Source organism: Sabethes cyaneus, chromosome 2 (assembly GCF_943734655.1).
Source record: "Sabethes cyaneus chromosome 2, idSabCyanKW18_F2, whole genome shotgun sequence".
Lineage (NCBI taxonomy): Eukaryota > Metazoa > Arthropoda > Insecta > Diptera > Culicidae > Sabethes > Sabethes cyaneus.
The window spans coordinates 229,748,658-229,772,822 of NC_071354.1; the positions used below are offsets into that span (position 1 = coordinate 229,748,658).

A 24,165-nucleotide genomic window follows, 5' to 3' on the forward strand; every position below is an offset into this window, starting at 1 on the left:
TCGGGTGCACATATAAGTTACGTGGTATTCAGGTGCCTTATGTATGAACTTCATTTAACTTCTAGTAGAATATCACATACATTCTATCTGCATCATGCGGAATGGTTAATTTCTTCAATAGTATTAATAGTTTATTAATATAATAAAAATAACCAGATATTTGATGATATAAAGTTTATTTAAAACTTCTATGCGTCATACAAACATTATATACTCACTTTTTATATCTACTATATTTAGCTGCATTTAGACATTGCGCAATTTTCCTAGGTGTTTAGAGTGACTAACTAAGTTTCTATTGGAAAAATTGGTTCTGATGTATATTCCTCGTAGATGACTTGAATGTTTGCTTGAGCTTCAGACTGGTACTCAACAAAGGCAACAGTTCTTTTTCGCAAATGATTCTGTGGTTATGCGGTACTTAGGAAAAGCAACGCGGTGCAATGCTTCGTATCTAAAAAAAGTAAAAAAATAACATAATATGCATTAATTGTTTGAGAACGCGTATACCTTGGATTGCAGTCCTTGTATTAAAATTGATAAACACATTGACAGTCCGCTGATCAGTCGTGCAATCGTAACTTTATAATTTTTCACTACCAATCGGACCCTTAGATTCTCGCAGCATAATTTCTCTCCTAAGTATTTTGCCATGACTCCATCGAAAAAACACAAGACCTGAAATTGTTAATGTGGATTAATTTTAGTGCTTATATGAATTATAATTTACATTTAATTACTTGCGGTAAACTGCGTGATGGGAGCCCAAATTCGTTTGCGTAAATCTCACTTGATGCCATGGTTGCTGTTTATTTTGCATACCTGTCAGTCACGTGACAGCTATATGAACGGTACATGAAAATTACGTTACATCACTTTTCGCATACCTGATTATCACGTGACAGTTATGTGATCGGCACATAAAAAATACGTTGCGTCATCTATTTATTTTGCGTACCTGATAGTCACGTGACAGCTATATAAACGGCACATGAAAATTAGCTTACATCATCTAATTATTTTGCATACCTGACAGTCAGGTGACAGCTATGTGACGAGCACATAAAAATTACGTTTTGCATACCTGACTAACAAGTGACAGCTATGTGAACGGCATATGAAAGTTACCTTACATCACCTATTTATTTTGCACACCTGACAATCACGTGACAGTTATGTGAATGGTATTAGAAAATTAAGTAAAGGTATGTAAAATATATATGATGTCTGCTTGAATATTAACGTATTGTCATCTAAATATTATATGCTGAATATAAAACGTATATGACAGCTCATTTTTAAAAAGTATGTGCGTTTGCACGTAAGATGTAAGTGGTCTTTTGGTTGAGTGCAGGAACTTTTCTTCTTTGATTTTTTTACATTTTCAACGGTGATTTTTGGTTAATTTGGCTGCAACGATACGAGAGATGTTTGCATTCCCAAACATTGCAAAAGTTGAATGTATAATATACCTACTGCAACAATGAGCTCAGCATTTAAAATTCAAATGTGTGGACTTTTCTAACAATCAGAGCAAATGATGTTCAGTAAATAAGTATTCAATTTTCTAACAAGTTTTCGGAATTTCCGTTGGGTCCGCATATCTGGCATCTTCGTTCATGTTTATATCTGTCATTATTGAAAGCTCAACTAACCCTGCGCATTTCACGTCGGGCAAAAGTTTTAGCTTCCAGAGGAGTGTGAGAGCGACGTTCCTTCAGTTCAGATGAAGAGAATTAGAGAGAGTTTCGGAAGACATTTTGAAAGCGCAAGTCGCAAGAATTTCTTGTGTGGTGATTTTCATTGATCATCATAGAAGAGTACCGAGCGTGCGAAGGAGGAGTGTTGTGCGAACAAGTTAGTACCGTTTCAATTAAAAAGAAGACATACCGCGATTTGTTTATCGCTCGAAGTGATCATTTTCGCCTGCATCCGATCGTTGCCCGTCCGAATGTGGCCCGGAATGGTGTAGTTAGTGCTTTGCGAGTGTCCAAAAGTCCGTGTGCGAACCGTCGTCCCTTCGTTCCGAGCGTGAAAATTGTGAAAGATTTACGTTCCTCTCTCTCACACTTGCTCGCCCGTGTCGGTGTATCTCGCCTCGCATACATTCACTTGATTCCCTCCGCTCCGCGGACGCTGCCCGTGTCAGCACAGCCCGCTGTCCCCACGCCTGTTTGCTTTGGTGTTTTATTTTACTTCGTTCCCGATTGATTCGTGGTGTGGCCTCCTGTTGTGCTGTGTTGAGTGAGCAGTATGTGTACAATGTGTGCCTGTGTGTAGTGGTGCGGCCGTTCAGGGCACGGAAAGGAAAATAATATACATCGGAGTTGGAATCCGACCAGCAGAATCAGCAGAAAAAAAATAAAATAAAACCAAATTACTTCAAGAGATATTGAGGAATTTGAGGTGGCAAAAGTTGTAAAGTGATTATTGTTCGGTGCAATCAAGTTTAAGGCGTAGTTGCAAGGAAATTGGCTTTTCGCTAAACGGGAACGAAAGACAGGAAGTGAGCCGAGCAGCACAGGAAGTCGCCCCAGGAAGAGCAGCTGAAAAGTTCGATTAAATCAGCGAAGGTGGAGGAGGAGCAGGATGTATCTTAAAAGAATCTACATATCGACTACGCTGCTGGCGTGTTTTATGCTGACAGCTCCGTGGTCCGCCCTCGCTCAGGATGAACAGGTACGGCACATGAATTTTGCTATGAATGCGGAATGATGACTTCGATCTCGAATATTTTTCCTTTTACACATATGAAAGCGATCGGGGAAAAAGGCTGCCTAACGGAGAAACCCGAGAGTCACCAAGAAGAAGAACGCGAGAGACAGAATATTATGAATCGCATTTTTTTTTATCAATGTTGCCAGTTTTATGAGTTTATGGCATCCGATCCGTGTCTGCGGTGCATTGTTGTGCCGTGCCGGAGGCTCCGCTCATTCGCTAATGATGTCACACGCCTTCGGTTTTTAGTCAGTCTGCCTGCCTGGCTGCCTATCAGAAGGAGTGCGCTACACCATTAGTATTAAGTTTATTATCGACTTGTTATGGCTCCGGCCGGAGGCGGGCAAAGGACTGATCGGTCCCAACATGCTAGCCTAGCTAGTACTGTTTGGCTGCCAGAAGGTCGAGTTTGCCATTCTCGGGTGCTCTGCTGTTTACATTTGAATCGAGTGTGTGTGCTGGCGATGACGGACTGAATGGATGTCATGTTGTGATACTAGGAAGGAAGGTGTGTTTCGAGATGTCATGCGGCCGATACTGGTTATATCTGCATGTTAGATAAATACCTAAACAGGCATCGGTTTTATGGTTTGTGATGCTCAGCTATTTTGTTGGCGGGATCGAGTTTTGTTTGGTTGCTCGCACAAGAACATCCGGAACCGAAGTTGTTTAGCGTGACTCTGAAATGATTTTATGTTCATTGATGACTGTAAAATTTTATTGCACTATGTTTGGGATTTTGAGCATCTCCGGATGTAGACCAACGGCCAGACCCCGACTGCGCAGCATATACCGCAGAGAGAATTCCAAGGAATCAAGTGGAAGCAGAAATAATATCTAATTCCATTAAACTCCTTGAATTCAAGGGAGAGGAAGAAAGCGTGGACCTCTCGTACCAAACGCTTCTCACAGAGATGATTTATTTACAGTCGTTGGAAGTATCTTTGCTAATAAAGGTTAAGTGATACGCCGAACCCTCAGGGATGAACCAACGGCATTTAGACCAGAAGCCAGGCTGCAATTGGCCAAGAATATAGTGCCTTATTTCGCTCTCTGAAAATAGTTTAATCTACCAAAAATATTAGTTAAAGCACTTGAAAATAATGTCATGTGGTTTAAGGGTTGCCTAAAACTACAGTTGTAAGGTTAGGAACTGAAAACCATACGGTCCCGCACCTCCTAGCTTGGCTACTCTATTGGAGTACTTCCAGGTATGGCCACGTGGAGGCGCTAGGTAGGGACTTGGGATAGCTAGAGCTATGTTGAGCGCTTTTTCATAGTTGCCTTCTCCATTCCATACCTTTCTGTTTGCCTTAAGTTAGCTCAAGCATAAAAAGTACGCTAGGCTGCTCAATTCTGTTGTTTCCATTCGAAAGCTGAGAAAATGTGCTGAAAGTTGTGCTTACACATTCTACTTCATAAAATTTAATACTGAGTGGTTATGAGCGTTAGCAAAACGCTTTGAAGTAAGTGTTTCTAAGAGCATTTTTATTAAATTTCTTAAAGCGTCTTAACAAAAGCAATTTAGCAGGAGTATCCAGTCTTGCTTCCATAATTCTTCAAAACTCTAGCCGCCTAGGTTTATGCGCAGGCAGCAGCTCTTGAGCCTGTAGCGTGTGGAAAGGATGCATTTTTTCTCGGTTCGGCATGCTTCACACCTTTCAATATGCCACGGGGAGCTATGCTGCCACTTACCTTGCGCTTGCCTTACTATCGTACCCCCCGTAAAATTTCATGGCCTATCTCTGACGCCACTTGCTGTTGCTCCTCCCCTCGAAGCCTCGTTGAAAACCACGTTCCTTCTCGGAAGCGACGGTGCGTTGTCGTAAAGGTGTAACAAAACAAACACTTCTGGATTTACTCCTAGCCCTGCTGTGCTGCGATTACTACACTATTATCGAAGCCTTAGCAAAGTTGAATGTTTGCGAGTTCTTTAGAGGATATGCTTCGGTGGAATCGGCCAGTGAGTTCTTTCGAAGTTTTTTAAAACACCCACAGTATCCGGAGGTAGTTCCGTGTGGAAGTGAGTAGTGTCGCTTTAAGAACAGCTCACATTCTTCCTTCATACTGAATTCTGCAACTACCAACAATAAGAACCCTCCGGTCACTGCCAGCGGAAGTTCATAAAAGTGGTGCGTAATTAGGCTTCTTGTCCATAGGCAAATTATAACTAGCATTCGTACTTCCTGACTCAATTGGGATCCATTAATAAGGGTTGATTAGTAAAATACATTGCACTTTCGCTTAACAGGGACTTATGCCTTTACTGTCCGAATTGTAAGCGTGTATTCAAGCATGAATTGCAGAAAAACTATGTACGATATTTATAAACGTTTTTGTTCTTACTCTTGTTCTTTTTGTTTTGTTTTTTTTTTGCAAACGTGACTTTCGTTCTGCAGCTTGTTCTTGAATTCGAAACTCACACTCGACTTTGTGCCGCATTTTCTCCATATTTACTGGTTTCTGGCACTTTTTTTGTATGCCAGAAGGGCACTGGGTTCAAAAATGCCACTGCGACAGTCACGAAGATTGTTTTTTGTAGCTGGCCCCGATTGCTGTACACAGTTTACGGATTACTCATACCCATTGATGGAGTTGAGCTGGGTTGTTAGACTGTGCACCAATTAGGTATTACATGGTTAATAAAACCAACTACCTTCTTGAGTTAATAGGTAGCTTTCGAAGAAGCTGAACCTGGAAGACGCAAGAGCTCCACAGGAGCAGAGCAAGTTCGCTGAACTTTCTAGTTCTAAATTGCAAAAGCGGCAAATGTCGATTAAGACCTTGCCAATTCTCTTTAAATAGTAAAGAGTGGGACAATGTCCGGTGAGGAGTCCCGTGATTGTGCGCAGTTCCCTACGCGTTTAGGTAAGTAGTTTGTTAACTACTGCAGGGTCTGGGTAGATAAACTGTTCAGCTTGTCTGGATGCTATTTCTAGCTTTTCCCAGATCAGTAATTCGCATTTCACAGCGGATATGAAACGGTGCCCAGAAACGGTTCGCGGCCAATGAACTGATGAGCAGATTCTTGTCTCGCTAGGCTGTCGGCAAGCTCATTGCCCTCGATTCCGCAGTGTCCAGGCACCCAGAGTCCCAGAATAATGAAACTTTTTTCTGGCGGGAGAGCTCCCTCAAGGTTGTGCTGCACTCCCAAACTATTTTGGATGCACATTTGGTGGACTTGAGAGCCGGGTAGTGCAGCCTGGCTGTCCGTAAAGATTCCGATTTTAGCATACCTATACTTTCATTTGAGACATATCTTGGCGCAGATGTATATTGCATACACTTCCGCTTGGAACACGGTGGGCCATTTGCCCAGTGGAAGAGCTTCCTTTATTCCGGGTCCGACCAATTTGATCCCCCTCAAGTATGTTACGACCTATGCAACCTTAGTGCGCCGAGAGTTCGGCTTCCTTCTACACATGAGGATGTAAAGGTAGCAAGCATAACATTGCCTCCATGGCTGCAGTTGGTGTAGTGCGCACGGCGCTGGTCACCGACAAACATGTCAGGCGTTGCACTTTGTTTACCTTTGGCCACCACACAAGAGCGGCATAAGTTAGCCTAGGCCGTGCAATAGTAGTATATGACCAAAGGGCTAATTGAGGTGTCAGTCCCCAGGTTTTGCCAAGCAGTGAACTGCATGCCCAGATGGCTGTTGTTGCTTTCTTGACAGCATAGTCTAGGTGAGCGGGCCAGTTCAGTTTATGATCCAGAATAATACCCAGATGTTTAACTTCATTGCTGAAGCTTCGTCTGATTCCATTCAGTGTAGGGGGAGTAAGAGTATGTCTCCTCCGCCTAGTAAATGGTATCACGACTGTTATCGAGGGGTTTATATATTAAGCCCCTCTCATAGGCACCATGAAATAGTGGAGTTTAGAGCTCCTTGCATACGACTGGACAGCACTGCGTCAAATTTACCTCTGACAATAAGTACCACGTCGTCGGCGTACGCCAATGACCTCATAGCCATGCTGTGATAGCTTGTGCAAGAGTGCGTCGACCACCAGTGACCAAAGCGAGGGGAAGAGAACCCTCCTTGAGGACATCCTTTGATCGCTGAGATTGTGATCGACGTATCCCCCAATGAGGCTCTGATTTCTCTGCTTGACAGCATTGCTTGAATCCAGCTCATTGTGGGCTGATCAGTTCCTTTGACCTTTATTAAGGCGAGCCGTGTTAATTAAGGTGAATGACGTGTTGTCGAAAGTACCTTCAATGTCAAGAAAAGCACAAAGTGCCGTCTCTTGGTATTGAAGCGACTTCTTAATCAGCGTCACTAGGCAGTTAAGTGCGGTTTTCGTAGATTTTTTGCATTGGTAAGAGCATCTTGATTGCCATGTAAAGGAGAGTTCTTTAGAAACTCGTTACGGATGTGATTATCCGTTATTTTTTCCAACAACTTGAGAAGCGTTGATGTTAGACTAATTAGTCTGGAAGCTTTTGGCATAGTTTTATCTTTGCCTGCTTTAGGTATGAACACCACCCTGACCTTCCGCCAGCTTACCGGGGCATGTCCCAACGTAAAGCTGGCACGAAAGAGGTTTATGAGCTCGGACATTAAAATCTCGTCCGCTTTTTGTGAGAAGAATGCCATCCGGACCCGGAGACTTCATTGGTTCAAAGGAGCTGAGTGCCCAATTGATTGAAGCCTCCGTAAACAGTCGGCGCGCAAGTAGAACCGAGTCGCTTGACACATTGCGCGTCGACTCAACTTGCTGTTGCGCACCGACCTCGCTTCCAGTGGACGCTGTCGAACCAGGGAAGTGCGTGTTCATAAGAATCTCGAACGCGTCCCTAGTAGTAACAGTGAGACTGCCATCTTCTTTTTTCAATTGCCCTGGGCCATTATTATGGTCCTTGGCTAACGCTTTTTGGAGTCGCGCCGCCACAGGCAGAGTCTGGATGCTTTCGCAAAACTTGACTTTGGACTTTCTTTTGGCTTTCCGAAGCTCTGCGTTGTATTTGGTGAGAGATGCCCTGCAGGCCTCCCAATTAGACGTGATCTTAGCCCTGTTGAATAAACGCCTAGACTCCCGACGAACGTTGCTGAGCGATTCATTCCACGTCCACCAGGGCACGTCACGGCAGACTGTCCGTGTGATTAACGGACAGTTTGCAGTATAAGCATCAATAAACCTACTCTGTAGGTAATTGTCTGCAGCGTCCAGCTCAGCGGCTGTGCGTATATTAATGTGGCAGGAATTCCTAGGGTTTCCCAGATGTTCTCTGAATGAATTCCAGTTGGTTTTCTTCGGATTTTTGTATTGTTCTCTTTTGAGAGAGTTTGCCTTAATATCAAAAACAATATGCCTGTGGTCTGATAAACTTGTTTCGTCAGAGACATGCCAGTTTTTGACCTTCTCAGCTATAGAAGTGCTCTAGGACCTCATCTCTGATAGCATTAACAAAAGTGGGGACATTCCCTACATTGCATACATTGACATTGTTAGCAGTTAAGTATTCAAGTAGGTACTCACCCCTGTTATTTACATCCATGCTGCCCCAAATCGTGTGTGCTTGCGTAGGAACTATAAACATTCAAATATATGCATCATGCCCGACAGCCAAGCAGCTGTTAACGCTCTAAAGTCGGCGACATGTACATCAAAACATGTCTGGGAATGTGTTCAATCACTCCAAAAATTGTCTTATCGTAACCAAGTCAACTTCTACTGAGTCCCAGGTCACAGTGAAATCGATGTAAATGAAAGAGCTGATGCGCTTGCAAGACTCGGATCATCTCGTCAATTCGTAGGACCTATCTGGTTTTGCTTTAAAAATGGGGCTAAAATCATGGGAATGAATGAAAGTGGAATCAAATTGAAATTACACTTTCAATGCTAGGCAGTCAAAACGGTTTATCTCTTCAAACATTTCAATGGCTCGCAAAATATTTGGAGAACAACATCCGAAATGCATCACCAGGCTGGATAAATGCTATTAGTCAAATAATGATGATCGCTGCGGATACGGGTGCGTCATCTTAGCAAAATAGCTATATTAAAACGGGGGATATATCACAATAGATCAAACAAATGGTCGCAGTGATAAAAATACCCAACATGGAAAAAAAGCCCCCGGTCCGGGCGGAATCCCTAACGTGGCCCCGCAAGCGCCAGTGCAGGCGTGTCCGGATATGTATAAACTAGACAGTAGACGATTGTCTTTTTCCGAAAATGGAAAGTCCAAAAACTAGTGTTGTTGCCAAAGTCAAAGAAACCCTCGGTGGTTACTGCACCGTATAGACCAATATGCCTGCTGAATATACTAGGGAACCTACTGCAGAGGATCATTCTCAACAGGCTGACGGAATGTCTGGAAAGTAACTATGGACTCTCCAGGAGGCAGTTCGACTTTTGGAAAGGGAGATCTACAGTGGATGCCATTCGCAACGATCGACGTTAAGAAGGCGTTCTGATTATTTGTGTACGATCTTCAGAAATTACTTCGAGGATCGCTTGTTTCTCTATGAGACTAACAAGGGACAAAGGTCGATCAGGAGCAGGAGTTCCGCAAGGCTCTTTCCTGGGACCATCGCTCTGGAACGTAAAGTACGATGATATACTCAATCTGAATCTACCTGGAGACGTAGACATAGTTGGTTTTGTGGACGGTATTGTGGTTATAGTAACAGGAAAGTCGCTGGAACAGGTGGAAATGTTAGCAATTGAGACGACAAATAGCCCACCATAAGACAGAAATGTTGGTGGTAAGCAACCGTAAGGCGGTTCAATGGAAGAAAATCAACACACGATGATCTCAAAACGTAGGTTGAAACATTTAGGCGTGTGGATTGATGATCCTAGTGTATCCTCGTCGGACCTAGGCTCCAGCCTAGGTCGCAGCGTTAGAAACTCAGTGAAATATGAAGAAATTGAACAGCACGTTGCGACTCATGACAATGGGTATCGGGAGCGCGTACATAACTATCTCCTCGGAAGCGGTCTGCGTTATAGCCGGGACGATTTCCATCGATATCATCTTGGTGGCGGACAGTGAATGCTAAAGCAAAAGGACATCAGATGAATAAGTAAAGTCATGTGGCCAGTGTCATTAGTCAAATGGCAGCAGGAATGGAATGCTGTGACTAACGGCAGTGGCGTGGAGGAAACATCTGAGCATGTAGTCTTTATATGCCTCAAAAGCCGCCACAGAAAGACATTAGAAAAGATTCCTGCATCTGTGGTAGGAACACTGAGCAATATGTAGGGTTTATTTCTAATTCCCGTCGTAGTAAGTAAAGCCCTTCTAATTTTCATCGTTTGTTGGATGGATTTAATGAATACTCCAAAAGTTCTTGTGCTGATTGGAGTAAACACACTTACCTTCCGATCCGTGAACTTTGAAATCACTGAAAAGCGAGTATTAAAGTATGTTATTGAAATTACGCAACTGACTTTATTTCTTAAATTCGTCGTACCGTTTTTAAAATCCGCGCATCAAAAATTTTATTCGTCCGAATTAAAAATCACAACAATGTTTACGAAGCTAACGCGCATGTATTTGCGTAGGACGGCATGACAAATGTTATTCTGCAAAATTTCTGCAGGTCAGGCAAGTTTTCCTGGCTGTAGAATAACGACAATGCCTTGCGTGAGTTATTTTCATTTATGAATGACGGAAATTAAAACGATTAGTCGACCTTTTCTCTTTCGTCGCTCGAAAAAACGTAGGAAATTTGGCTGGTAGGACCAGAGAAAGCATTTAAATAGATCTCAGCTCACTTTGATTGATCGCGTATGATAGACAACAAACGAAAACATTAGTTTTAGTTAGTTTTGCATTGTGTGTCATAAAAATGCTGATATTTTTAATAATTTGTGTTGGATAGGACGGGAATGGACAATTACGATGAAGCAGCAACCTACCCTAACAGTTTAAATTAAAAAGGAATTGGTTCATTTCCAGAATGCCAATTTTTCGATAATCGCCTTAATTGAGTTGAATTAGACCTGCAGTTCCATATCCAATGGATAGTATGCATCCAATAAGAGCGAGTAGCAAACGAGTTGTTGAGTGAGAAAGATCAGCATAAATCGAACCGTTACTGGAACTAATGCACTTACTGCCACTTAGGTTAACCTAAGAAAAATAACAAAATGGTCATTTACTGACATCAAAGAAGACATCCAAATCCAGAAGAGCGTTTCTAAACGTATTGGTCAAACACAGCACATTAAAAAATTATTACATTAGGTGTTACATTTCGTTACAGTCACACAAACTGGCACCCTTGCCAATATACACTACACCTCATGTGTTAACGGCACCACGGTGAGCACGTTTACGTTTGCACGTGTGTCTGTGCGTGTAAACGCCTTCGAAACTACTCTGTTTTTATATTGATTTTATTGTTCCTTCGTCGAAACTTCGATTTCTCGAGAATTTCATCGGTTCATAACTTCTGTTTGTCCAGCTAGTTCTCGGTTCGGCTGGCGTGGCGATGGCGAGACCTAATGTTTCCTGCCTTACCGGCCTCCAGCAGTCAGCCAGTCAGTTGCGTTCTAGCTAACTAGCGGACAGAATCAACACATTGACAGACAGGCTGGGAAGAAGAACGGAAAGAGCGAAAGAGACAGAAAATCGAGAAGGTAAAAAGCCGTTCGATGCAGAAATGGTTCATCAATTATTCAATCAAATGCATCGACTGTCTCCTTGTCTGTCCTGTCGTTCGGTTGCATTCGTTCTTCTTCCACACCTGCGATCAACAATATACAACGACGAAACACGGAGAGACGACGGGACGGACCTGCCTTGACTTCATCGTTTGCCTGGAGTTTTATGGACTGCATCAAATGCGACTGTGGAGAACGACGAGACACACGATACGACGACAACCGACAACAACTGGAGATCTTTTTCAGTTTGTTTTTTTCGTATCAATGCCTGCTTTTATTTGTTGAACCTGGACTGGACTAGACGACGACGACGACGACGACGAAGATTACTGCGAGCGAATGTCATTCATTGTTGACGGTGTGTTGTTATTGCTTTTGCTGTTATTATTGTCTGTGCGTATCTGCGCCATTCAATCACCGAAGTTTAATGTTTATATGTTTATATACGTTTTTTTTCGTTGCCCATGTCACATTTGTTGATTAGAATAGAAAAAAATGTCGATAGGTTACCGGTAGCAGGGACACGTAATGCAGTGTGGAAGTACGCCCGTGAGTGTCCGCGATTTTTGCTATCAAACTAAAGCACTACCAGTGCAGAGGATAATCGACACGTCATGTTTCAGTGCGTCACGTTCTTCACACATGGGGAAATTTGAGCCTTGAACAATTTTCCTGTACGCTGATTCCCTTACCTGAAGCGTAAGGGAAAGAAAAACAGAAGGAGTCATTGGGGTGGATCGTTGATATGAGGGGGGACTGAAAATAAATACAGGTTTAATTCAATTGACCCCTAATCCACGATCAATTGTTTTGCAAACTATTACAGAGTTTGCTGCTTTGAAACATTCTAAACTTTATTGATTGTCTTTTTGCGAATATTTAAAAATTGGATTCAACTCTGTAATCTAATCATTCAGTAATGATTGTTGATTGGATGAGACCTAAGGCTCAAGCGAAATGGAATGTCGCTTGAGTCAGCCTGACGTTTGAAGGACAATTTTCAACTACTGCTATTTATGACTCATGATGACTTATTCTAGCAAAACGTGCACTTAAACAAACGACAATGGCTTAGCGATGTATTTTATTAATTGACTTTGTTTGAATTTTTGTACTCGTACGCTATGTTGTTTATTATGGTGATAATATAGTGGCTACCCTATTTTGTCACTCACCGATTCTATCACGTTTTTCCCGATTTTGTCACGTTTTTTATTCGATTTAGATTTGTTATATTAACCTACTATTTTCTACTGGAATTTCAAATGTTGATGCTTTTCTCTCTCCTAGGTCGAGGGTCGAGACTCAACCATGTAGTGTGCCGAGATATAGAACTGATGAACTTGTCCCACTAGTCAGACTAATTTTATTAATTAACCCACCATCAGAGTCAAATGAATTTTGATTTGGAATCAGGGTGTCACTTTTAACACAAATTTAACGTTCAGCAGAAAGAATTTGGGGGCTGCAAAAAGCAGGTAATGGTTGTTTATTGTTCAATGCTTCAATTCAGCAGGGTGAGCACCCTATGATTCAGTTATGTTCCCTGACACACAAGAAGGGTGCTCCAGCTCTAAAGTACTCGAACGTTGCTTTGTTCGCTACTTTTCTTTAAACCAGCGTTGGATTCTTACCCAGTTCAGTCTACGAATCTCGTTGATTTCATCTCGTGTTGCCCGCACAATTGATGCAGTGTACACGGACCTGAAAGCAGCGTTTGATCGGGTGGATCATAGTATCCTTCTCGCAAGGCTCGAGTAGCTGGCAGTTTCCGCACCGTTCTACAAGGGGCTACAATCATACCTAACACACCGTAGGTTGAGTATGAAGCTCGGGGTCGAATTTTCCGACTCGTTCTGCAACATCTCTGGTGTACCACAGGGGAGCAACCTTGTATCACTGCTCTTTTCTCTTTTTAGCCAAGTGGCGACTGCCGCAATGTTCGCAATTATCGGGGCATTACGAATCTTTCTGCTGCATCAAAATTATTTGTAATTGTATGAGTAATTTTATCGTTGCTAGAACAAAATGCTTTATGTCCACCGACCAACACGGACAAACACGCCTGGTCGATCCGTAAGCACGAACCTTATGGATTTTATGTCTACCTGTATTTTCCACATGGAACAAAAAGCGCAAATTGACGTAATCTACACTGATCTAAAAGCAGCGTTCGATCGTATTGACCATAAAATACTGCAGAAAATCTCGCGACTTGGCGCGTCTCGGAATTTCACTGAATGGCTCAGCTCCTATTTATGCGGCAGAGTTCTGCGTGTACAGCTTAATTCCTGTTTCTCTTCCCGGTTTACTAATTTGTCGGGTGTGCCCCAAGGCAGCAACATGGCTCCTCTACTGTTTGTGCTGTTTTTCAACGATATCGCCCCGCTGCTTGGAGTTGGATGCAAACTAATGTACGCTGACGATTTGAAATTGTATTCACCAGTTCGTCCTATAGATGATTGTATGCGGCTTCAGAGGCTTCTGGATATGCTCGCTGAGTGGTGCAGGAAAAACTGGCTGGTCATCAGCATCCAAGAAGTGCCAAGTAATGACTTTCCATTGTATTGCTAGTTCAATCTTCTTCAACTACCAAATAAAAGAACAGCTAATTTGGAGAGTCGACCAAGTCAATGACCTCGGAGTACTGCTTGATGCCAAGCTGATGTTCAATTTACATCGCACCACTGCAATATTGAAGGCTTCCCGACAGCTTGGCTTCATCGCTAAGATTGCTCGTGATTTCTGTGACCCTCACTGTCTGAAGGCGCTATACTGTTCCCTGGTACGTCCACTGATCGAAAATGCGTTCATAGTTTGGTGCCCTTATCAGCTGGCATGGAATCTGCGTATAGAACGGGTGCAAAAACGTTTTGTCCGGCTTGCACTACGAGATTTACCAGGGCGTTATCCAGCAAATCTACCCCCATATCCCGAATGCTGTCGTCTTCTGGGTCTTCAAACACTCGAACGGCTTAGGAAGGTTCAGCAAGCTGTATGTGTAGCAAAGATCCTAAATGACGAAATCGATTCACCGACAATTCTATTTGCTTTGAGCTTCCGTGCGTCGCAACGCTCCCTCCGATCAACCGGACTACTGCAGCCGAGTTTTCATCGAACAACTTTTGGATGCAACTAACTAATTATTGCCTGCATTCGAACCTTCTCTGCAGTTAAAACCCTCTTTATGTTCGGCGAACCTTCACATAAGTTTGCCCAGAAAATATTTAATAGTAGTTTTTTAGGCACGACTATGACTATAATATTCAATAAGACAACTGTGTCAGTTGAATTTCACAATCAAATAAACAAATATTCGTGATCTTGGTATCATTTTGGATAGAACACTATCTTTCCAAAGCCAATAACTGCCAACAACTAGGATCTACTTTTAAAATCGCTAAGGAGTTCCGTGACCCGTACAGTTTTCGGTCATTGTAGTATCCACTTGTAAAGTTTGTTTTGGAGTTCGTATCAGAAACGAGACGTCTTTATAAACAAATTTGGATCGCCAGAATCGAAGCAGGACAGAAATTTTATTACGGTATGCTTTGCGATGTCCTCCATGGCGTGATTCCCATTCCAGAAACCTACCGTAGTATGAGGAACGTTGCGGTTTGCTTAATTTGGAGACTGGAAAGAAGACGTGCCAACGCTCACGCCATGTTCCTGGCTAGAATGAGTTTAGGAGATATTGACTGCCCTGCCATTCTGAGTCAACTGAACATGTATGCTCCTGAACGACACCTCAGAACTAGGAGTTTCCTGTACTTGCAAGGCTGGAATGCAAACAATGGACTATACGACCCTTTTCGATTTATGACAATGCGGTCCAACAAAGTCTACGATCAATTCGACTTTAACTTGACATCTAATAACTTTGAACGACGGCTCTCTCGTAGATGATACATTTGTAATTGTACTTTGTATGTATCGAATGTACAGACTCCTCGAATTCTCTCAACAAGAACAGCCGTAAAGGAGATGGGGTTTAGCGGCCGACTGTCCACAGTATTCCATTCCCACTGTTTATAATATGTTCATAATATTTTAGTCGTGCTATTTTGATTTTGTTGTTTACAGTTCTCCCTTTCAAAAGTAATCCTACATCAAGAGATTCTGGTACCGATTGTTCTTGGTCGATCTGTCCGTCAGGCTGCTCCACTTTAAGAAGAAGGTCTTCGTCTCTAATCAGGTTTTTGGGATTTGGCGGCAGATTTTCATTTATTAATAGTGCGCACTAGTTGGTTCGGTTTTGGGTTGGGTTGGGTGTAGGCGGGTGCGACTTTGCATTGTATAGCTTCTGTCGACTACCGCGCTCAATTTACTGGGATAGTGCATAAATGGCAGAGGTATAGTAATTTGTGCTATTGATCGAGCCTTCATAAGTTGATAACCACTGATGGTCTCAGATTGGCTTCCGTTTGATTTATTTGTGGTTGTTTGGTTTGGAAAACCAAACCAAATCAACCGGGATTGGGAAGGTTTAACGACATCTCTACTTCTCCTCTGTACATTGTACAATTCGAGCAGTAAAAAATATCCAGGGCGAAATACCTATCACACCAGGGACGGAACTATCACTGTACGGAAACCCAGCGGGCAGTTATCCATCAAATGGCCAAGCAGGGTAAAACCCTGAAGAGACATCGCAGCCTTTGTTGGTAGATGAAAAACATTCGTTTTCAAAACTCTCCTTGAGCTTCTTTAGCAACTGGACGTCTCCGGAAAACCACACCTAAGGATTACGATCACATCAAACGATTGTCCATTGTTGATCCTTTCAAGGCATCATCGAAGATAAGCGATGAGCTGAGTTTACTAGTGAGTTTCAGAACAATTCTGAGACGGTTGATTGAGAAGCAGCTCGTCGGTAGGAGTCCAAAGAAAGTACTTCCCAAGTAGCAATTTAAAGTTTATTACATTCCTATAGTGGTTTTCATGACCCATTTTATAAAACCGCTGATAACACGATAAGCTCCACTAGAACCCTCTGATAACCGCTATGAAACTACCTTCCGATCAAGTGGCCCACTCTTCAGAAGGTTTTTATAACCTCTGAATCAGCTTATAAGGTCAAGTAGTGTTACCACGCTCTGCTGTAAGCAGCCATAAACCCGATTATGCTTTTTGCTGCTTGACAGTTACCACCTTACCTTAATGAAACTTTTCGCTTTGTTCTGTAGAGCATAAAGCATGCTCTGGTAAAGAGTTAAATCATCAGCAAGCTTTGTTAACTTAAAAATATATATAGGTAGCAAAGCCTAGATGCTAAATTGAACTTCTGTTTTTATATGACAGACTTCGCAGCCAACTGTTGGAGTACAGGACAATTGCAGGGCCAGTTACTATGGTCCTATTGACTCTAACAGCCTTTCCCAGCCGAGATTTGAACATACAACAACAGGCTTATTAGGCCAGAATCATACCTCGAGGCCAACTGGGAGGCAATAAAATATATATAAAGGATGTCCCACATCAAATTGCACCACGGAAGAAACGCTGTAGAAAATTACATAACTGACCGATCCTTCTCAAACTTTCAGACAACAGAATATAACCCATTAGTAAGCTTTTGGCATATTTGTTTCATTCAACTTCAATACCACAACCGTATGCTCGCCCCTTAAGCTTAACTCCAGTCAAAAAGTCAAAATCAACTTTTCCTTCATGTCTTCCTCAGACTTGACCTCCTTAGGATGCTTCCGTAGTGCCTGCTTCATAATAGCCTAGTATTTTTCAATGGGCCTTAGTTCCGGTGGGTCGGAGCCGTTCATGACCTTAGGTACGAAAGTGACTCCGTGGGCTTTGCACCTCTCCAATACATCCGGCCAGAAGATCGTAGGGCCCTCTTGTTGCTGCGACAGAGAAGGCAGATGCTTTTATAAGCACTCCTTGAAGTGGATTTGCCCGTTTACAGTCCCGGTAGTCACGAACGGCGGACTCTGTTTGTCAAATGATGTATTTCTTGGCCAAATCATGTATTTCTTGGCAAACTATGTGAGTTTCTGCATCCTTACTTCCTCCGGAACATCAAACTTGTGCTGGGCGGTGAAATGCAGTAGCCCCAGAAGCTGCCGGAAGTCCGCCTTGACGTAAGTCTCATCATTCATGATGAAAGAATTGAGGATTTTCCAGGTGCTTGCGCAAAATAAATTCGCGACGTAACTTTTCGGGTGACGCCATTTGTTCCAATTTTCGAATATTATAATATTCGCAATAATTCGCGATAAGAAATAGAGTATAAACAATACACTCTAAACTACTTCTACTCAAGTTTTCAAGAGAAAATACCCAATGGGTAATTTTCTACAGCGTTTCTTCCGTGGTGCAATTTGATGTGGTACACCTTTTACGTGGCAGAAAAGCTAGTTTTGATGTCGAGTCATCCTGATCGATTTAGTTTAAATCGACCATAACAAAATATCCAATAGAATAAAAAAAGTTTTCTGAAGTTTCCGCAGTTGTGCTGTATATGCGCATTAAACTTCATGCACATTAAAATGATAGGTGGATAAAATCAGTGCGCCATCTAAATTGTGCAATTTTTGAAAACCATTTATTTGCCTGTAACCGCAATCAGATCAACTTTGCATTGGTATGCCGTGTTGTTTTGCTACGCCCTACTTATGGTAAGTTTTTAAGAGATATGATAAGAATGATGAAAAAGTGAATTTGTTTCGATGCGATGGAAAACGTTGGGTTCGTCGTCCTATGGACTCCGCTTTCAAAGCTCATTACACAATAAAAATATTTAAACGTAGAGGAGGCAACATCATTATCTGGAAATATTTCTCCTGGTACGGGGTTGATCCAATTTTCTGGATAAAATGATGGAGCTGCATGTAGTGATTTTAGAAACCGCAATGCTGCCATATGCGGAATAGGACATACCGTTCAAATGACAGTTTATGCAAGATAATGACCCTAAACATGCTGCTCGATTGATCCAGAAATGGTTTAAAAATAACAACATTGATTTTATTTAATGACCGGCACAGTCGCTTGATCTTAATCCAATAGAGAACCTATCCGTGAGTCCTGCGAATTCAAAGAACAAGGAGGAACTTTGGGCTAACATCCAGGAAGCATGATACGACACTATTCCTGTCAGCACATGTCGAACCCTTGCTGAGTCTATGCAGCGGAGAGTCCGTGAAGCACACTATGTCCGAAGGCAATTATTATTTAACTTCCATGCACCTCAGATTTTTCTTCACAGGATGTTAGTATTGGTCAAAACAATTGATTTAGAGAAGGTCTTAAAATATTCTATCTTGGGTTTTCCACAAAATTCCATTTTCAGGGTTATATAGGGGTCATTTCCTCTCAACTGATCATATCCGTTGTAATCGACCACCTCCAATTTCAACCAAATTTGGTATAATTACACATTCCGACCCCACATTCAATTTCCCAAAGTTTTGTACAGATTGATCAATCCCCCTTGCAGTGACGCTTCTCCATTTTTCTTAGATTTTCGAAAAAACTCATTTTTCACTGCATGTCACTGCAAGGGGGATTGATCAACCCGTACAAAACTTTGGGAAATTGAATATGGGATCGGAATGAGTAATTATACCAAATTTGGTTGAAGTTGGAGGTGGCCGATTACAACAGATATGATCACTTGAGAGGAAATGACCCCTGTAAAACCTTGAAAATTGAATTTTGTAAAAAAACCCGAGATAGAATATTTTAAGACCTTCTCTAAATTAATTGTTTTGAGCAATACTAACATCCTGTGAAGAAAAATCTGAGGTGCATGAAAGTTAAATAATAATTTCCTTCGGACATAGCGTGTGAAGTTATTCGGATAAACGGTGATACCTCCAAATATTAATGATTAGGGCCACTGAAAACGATTTGGTCATTCACCATCATTTTCGGGTCTTATTGAATTGCGCTTATTTTTTGGTACTTTTATTTGCCTGAAGGGCAATATTTTTTTAGAACGTTCTGATCACTTCTGAAGAGTGTTTTAAGCCTAATTTATATAACCTCTCAGTTCGCTTCGAGGTATGATGCTGGCCTAATAAGCCAGTCGTCGTATGTTCGAATCTCGACTGGGAGAGGCTGTTAGAGTCAATAAGATCGTAGCAACTGGCCCTGCAATTGTCCTGCACTCTAAAAGCTGGCTGCGAAATCTGTCGTATAAAAACAGAAGGTCAAGTTTCGATAACGGAATGCAGCACCTAGGCTTTGCTTTGCTTATATTACAAAAACGAACATTTGTTTTACGAATTTTTTGTTGTTTTCAACTGCGAACTAGATTCGTCAAATTAATCCTGAATGTTTCGTATATACAAACGAGGGTGCATCCGTACGCATCGTTGTATTTAAAAAATGCTTCGTGCATTATGCAATTGTTATAAAAGCTCATGATAGAAACAGGCTCGACACCTATCGGAAAATAGCGATTTTCTTTTTTCTCCGAAAAAAAGTTGACATAATCGGCAATCAAAGTTGAGCTCGTTTGTCATATTATTACTGTAAGAACAGCTGTCGACGCCGCAAACCACAGAACCACAACGACTGCATATGAAGTGGATCATCAATAGTATATTTTCTTCATTAATTCTTCGTAACCGGATCTCGTCGATAACGATGCGCGACTATAACAGTGCATCAAACGCGTTCTGGTACAAAATGTGCTACGAATGTGTTCTCGTACCAATTACGAATCATTTGTAATTCTACATTTGCGGTTGAAGATAAGTTTACGAATTTTTTAAATGACACGAAATTTTTTTATCAACTATGAGTATAGTTTTTCGAATATTGTTTCTAAAAAAATACGAAATTATGTTCTTAGTGACGAGTATCGCAGCTTGGAATAGTTTGATGAGCGTTGGTCTTATTATTTTACCAGTCTCTGTATCTCATGAACCAAGCAGTGTGAAGCAAAGTTTTTTTTATTAAAGTTAATTTTCTAAGCAACTAAGAATAAACATCATTTCACAATCATAGATAATTAAAAAACATTTTTTACCGATTTTAACAACAGTCCTTTTCATTCGGTATTAGAGTATGTGATAGATTCAATGAAAACCCCGTTTGCTGTTGATTAAACTTTTAATTTGAAAACTTTCAGATTTACTACAGAGTTCTCTCTAATTACCTAGTCTTCTTAGCAGCTCTGTAAACCAGACCCGGTAGTTTCGTACCACAGAGAAAGGCGTAGCAAATATAAAGTAAACATTTTTTGACTGACACCGTTGAAAACGAATTACGTATTTATGTTTTGCTTATTTGCTAGTTTTCTCCTGCATGCCGGTTAGACAGAGAACCGTTCCTCGCTCGTCTAGAGGCTGTTTTATCGTCTACCCTAGAGTATGCGTAAACAAACTTCGAGTAAGCATAAATACATGCAGCTGCTGTACTAAATAGTTGCCCACGCTGCAAAGTGTGTTACATGTTACCGAGAGCCAGACATCTTATTCTAATATGACGAAAGCTTTCCGAGTGTGACACTGGAAATCTCGCTTCGAAGCTCGCTGAGAAGCTCGATAGTTCAAGGACAACAAGCAGTCCTGTCGAGCACAATAATCTGCTCGGCTCAGACAGACATTGATTTAAAATGCAAAGCTTGGTTGGTTGGTTTTCAAGTGTGATACAACAATAACTCGTTTTCTCCTGTGTTTGTCGCATCTCCGACCATTGAGGATTATGAAAATCGCCGATCTATTTTATAGTCAGTCTATTAGCAATTCGTATTGTCTGGAAAAGTGAGTAGACTTCAGGAAAGTGAATATTCACCAAATCCTTGCGGTCTACAGTGGTTGCAAAACCGGATTTAGTCAGAATTGATAACATTTAAATTCCTACGAAAAATACCATTTCGTCGAAGCAGCACCTGCTTGCTTGCTGTGTGCATATATTTGGTGGCATGGAATGTTCATTGATAACCCCTCTATGTTGATATTGTTGTATTAGCATTAAAAACGAGTCACGTTTTTTTGGGCCTGGCGAATAACGAATAACAACACAAACCCCGAAATAGGCCCACTTACCTTTCATTCCTGGTGACGCACACGCACCACCTTGCCACCGCTCCCCGGCCGGCAGACTGGGGCAAACCAGTAAGTTGTCGATTAAACCAGTAAAACCATTTCATCCTTTCCTCCACACGCTCTATCCTACTTCACCGTCCACATTCGACTAGCTTTGGTAGCATCTGAATCAATTTCTTTCCATTTCGGTGGTGGTGTGCCGTGCGGAATGCGTTTCGGATGAAGCCACGCAGAAGCCAAGTGGGCGGCATCAAATCAACTGAATCGACGAGTGGCATGGAGTGAAGTTCGATTGGACGGTTACGACCGAATACGACTACCACACACATGGGCTCGTGACGGTTGGTATCGGTGGGCTGGTGGCACTGCTGCACGCAATGCTTTTCTGTATACACATTAAAAGTTGAATGATGGATTTCCCAATTTTCACGGAAAATCGTGGTAATTGATTATGTGTGAATGTGCTCCGAAATGTGAATGTTTATGACCACCATTAGTCATAATGAGCTTTCAACTCTCAAAACGGGCTCTTAATACTTGGCTAAGGTAAAGTTACAAAACTATTTTGTTCGCTTCAGTAGTTATTCAGATCTTGTTTTTATTCTAGAAATCAATGCATAAATGCTTATGATAGTGAAAAGTAACAAACATATAGTTGCATATTCTAATCTCGACTGGGAGCAACTGTTATAGTCAACAGCTGGCTGCCAAGTCTGTCGAAATAAAAACAGAAGGTCAGGCTCCGAAAGCCGAATGTAGCACCTAGGCTTTGGTTTGCTTTTATTGAAAAGCTCACTGGTAGGCTCAAGGTGGTTCAAGGTGCAGCACGTGACCCACCATATATTTTAAATTGAAAGCTACGATTTCGAGAAGAAAAGATACGGACAGGAGGTTTCGTATATTTGTTTATTGGTTACATAGGTCGGAAAGGTTATCCATTTTTTATCCGCTTCAGCCATGGTAGCTAGACTTTGAAGTTTTTTTTCACCACTCTGAGCCTCCCCGCGTGAAGACATGGATCTAGGAGATTTTGTCAGCAAGTAATAGCGGCGTCGGCTGTCGATGGCGAATAACGACGCTTACTATTACTTGGCATTTTCCGTCTCCTGTTAGTAGCCATGCTACTGCGAAGGTCCATGCTTCTGGAAAGTGATGAATAGTTTCGCTCGCAAAGTGTAACCATTTTTACAGCAAATCACTGTTTCACTTGATTTTCCAGGGCTATTCGTTTTGCGCCAAAGGAAGATTATCTCACAAGCCAGGGAGGTTCGGTCTACCCAATCAAACTTCGCTTTATAGACTAAAACGTTACATTAAAATTAAACTCTATTTTATTCTAAGTATTTTCTATCGACAGCTATACATTATTCCCATTCCTCTTGTAATTTATGGATACCTCGCAAAGATAACAGTTTCTATTTAAGAGCAAACCATTCATCAAGCCATTTTGCAACATTTTTGAAAGAAGCGAAAAATTGCTCAACTAGTGTGTGTCCCATCGATAGATCTGATGGAAGGAGCCATGCCTGGTGGGTAAACCGCATGTGAAAAAACTTTCCAACAAAATGACTCAATTTTGTAGTGTGTGACAGAGCATTCTCATGCAACAAATTCACTTTGTGTTGTCTTTTTTGGAATGTTGATTGTTCAGTATTAACGGTTTTGTCAGGTTTGACTGGTTCATAATAGATCACACTTTTCTAATTTAACCAAACTGCGATTTGACCGTACAATCGATGTTGACAGTTCTCCTGGTCTTGCCCAAGATCTTTGATGCTTGGAGTTCTCGAAATAAATCCACTTGTTATCGTCAGTCACAAACCGATGGAGAAATGACTTCGGTTTTCCTGCTGTCTTTTGTTCAGCCCTTGTGGAATTTATTTTCCGATCTTTTGGATCTTTGCCATAACCTTCAAACATATAGAGATGGCTTCCTGCTTCGTAAGCTTCGACGAGCATTCGACGCGATTCTGCAGCACCGATTTCTAACGATGAGAACGTACTTTCAGTATGCGACTGTCTAATCTAGCAAGGTACACACTTGCCGTATTTAAGAGTTAGCAAGCTATTGCGGATTTGGTATTGGTTTGGGCTAGCTGTAGGCATATCCGCTCTGGGAGTGAATTTATGATTAACACGAAACCCACAAACGTGAGCTAAAAATGAAGTGCAGTTAAACTTTAATTGAATTGAAATTACAGAAAAATCGACAGCTGTCAGTAAAGTTAGGCAAGGCTGAATCTTTCGTTCAGCTTCTGGAATTGCTGGGGAGTTCCACAGGGAAGTATCCTAAAACTGTTACTATTCGTTATATTTTTTAACGCCGTTTGTTTTGCAACACCTTTTGGCTGCAAGCTGTTATATGCTAACGACTTGAAAATATTCCTCGCCGTTGACTGCAAGCAATTGCATGATCCCATAAACCAGTTTAGAGAATAGTTCTGTTTAAATATCCTTACCATCAGCGTTTCCAAATGCTCAGTCATCACCTTTACTCGAAGCAAGTCTCCGATGGTGTATGCCTGCAAAATCCAAGGGTCTCGTCTTGAACGAGTCAGTATTATTAATCTAATCTACTCTAACACCAAAGCAAACCGTAACCTGGGTGGCGTAACCTAAGTCAAAGATCCATTTAAAAATAATTGGTCATCTAGAATCGAAGCCATGTCGCGCAAATTGATAAGATACGCGTTGAGAGATCTTCCTTGGTCAGGCTCTCAGAACCTTCCATCATATGACAATAGATGTAAGTTGCTGAACATCAAAATCCTAAGTATTCAAAAGGATAAACATGTCCAGAGCTGTCTTCT

At 41.7% G+C, this 24,165-nt stretch overlaps 1 protein-coding gene across 1 annotated transcript in view; it reads left to right on the top strand.

The window, feature by feature from the left end:
- The first annotated feature begins 1,756 nt into the window (after positions 1-1,756).
- LOC128734668 (syndecan) overlaps positions 1,757-24,165 on the top strand; it is a 79,556-nt gene continuing 57,147 nt past the window's right edge. The window contains exon 1 of the mRNA XM_053828964.1: positions 1,757-2,679. Coding sequence (XP_053684939.1) covers positions 2,590-2,679 — 90 coding nt within the window. The 5' untranslated portion in view covers positions 1,757-2,589. The remainder of the gene's footprint in view (positions 2,680-24,165) is intronic.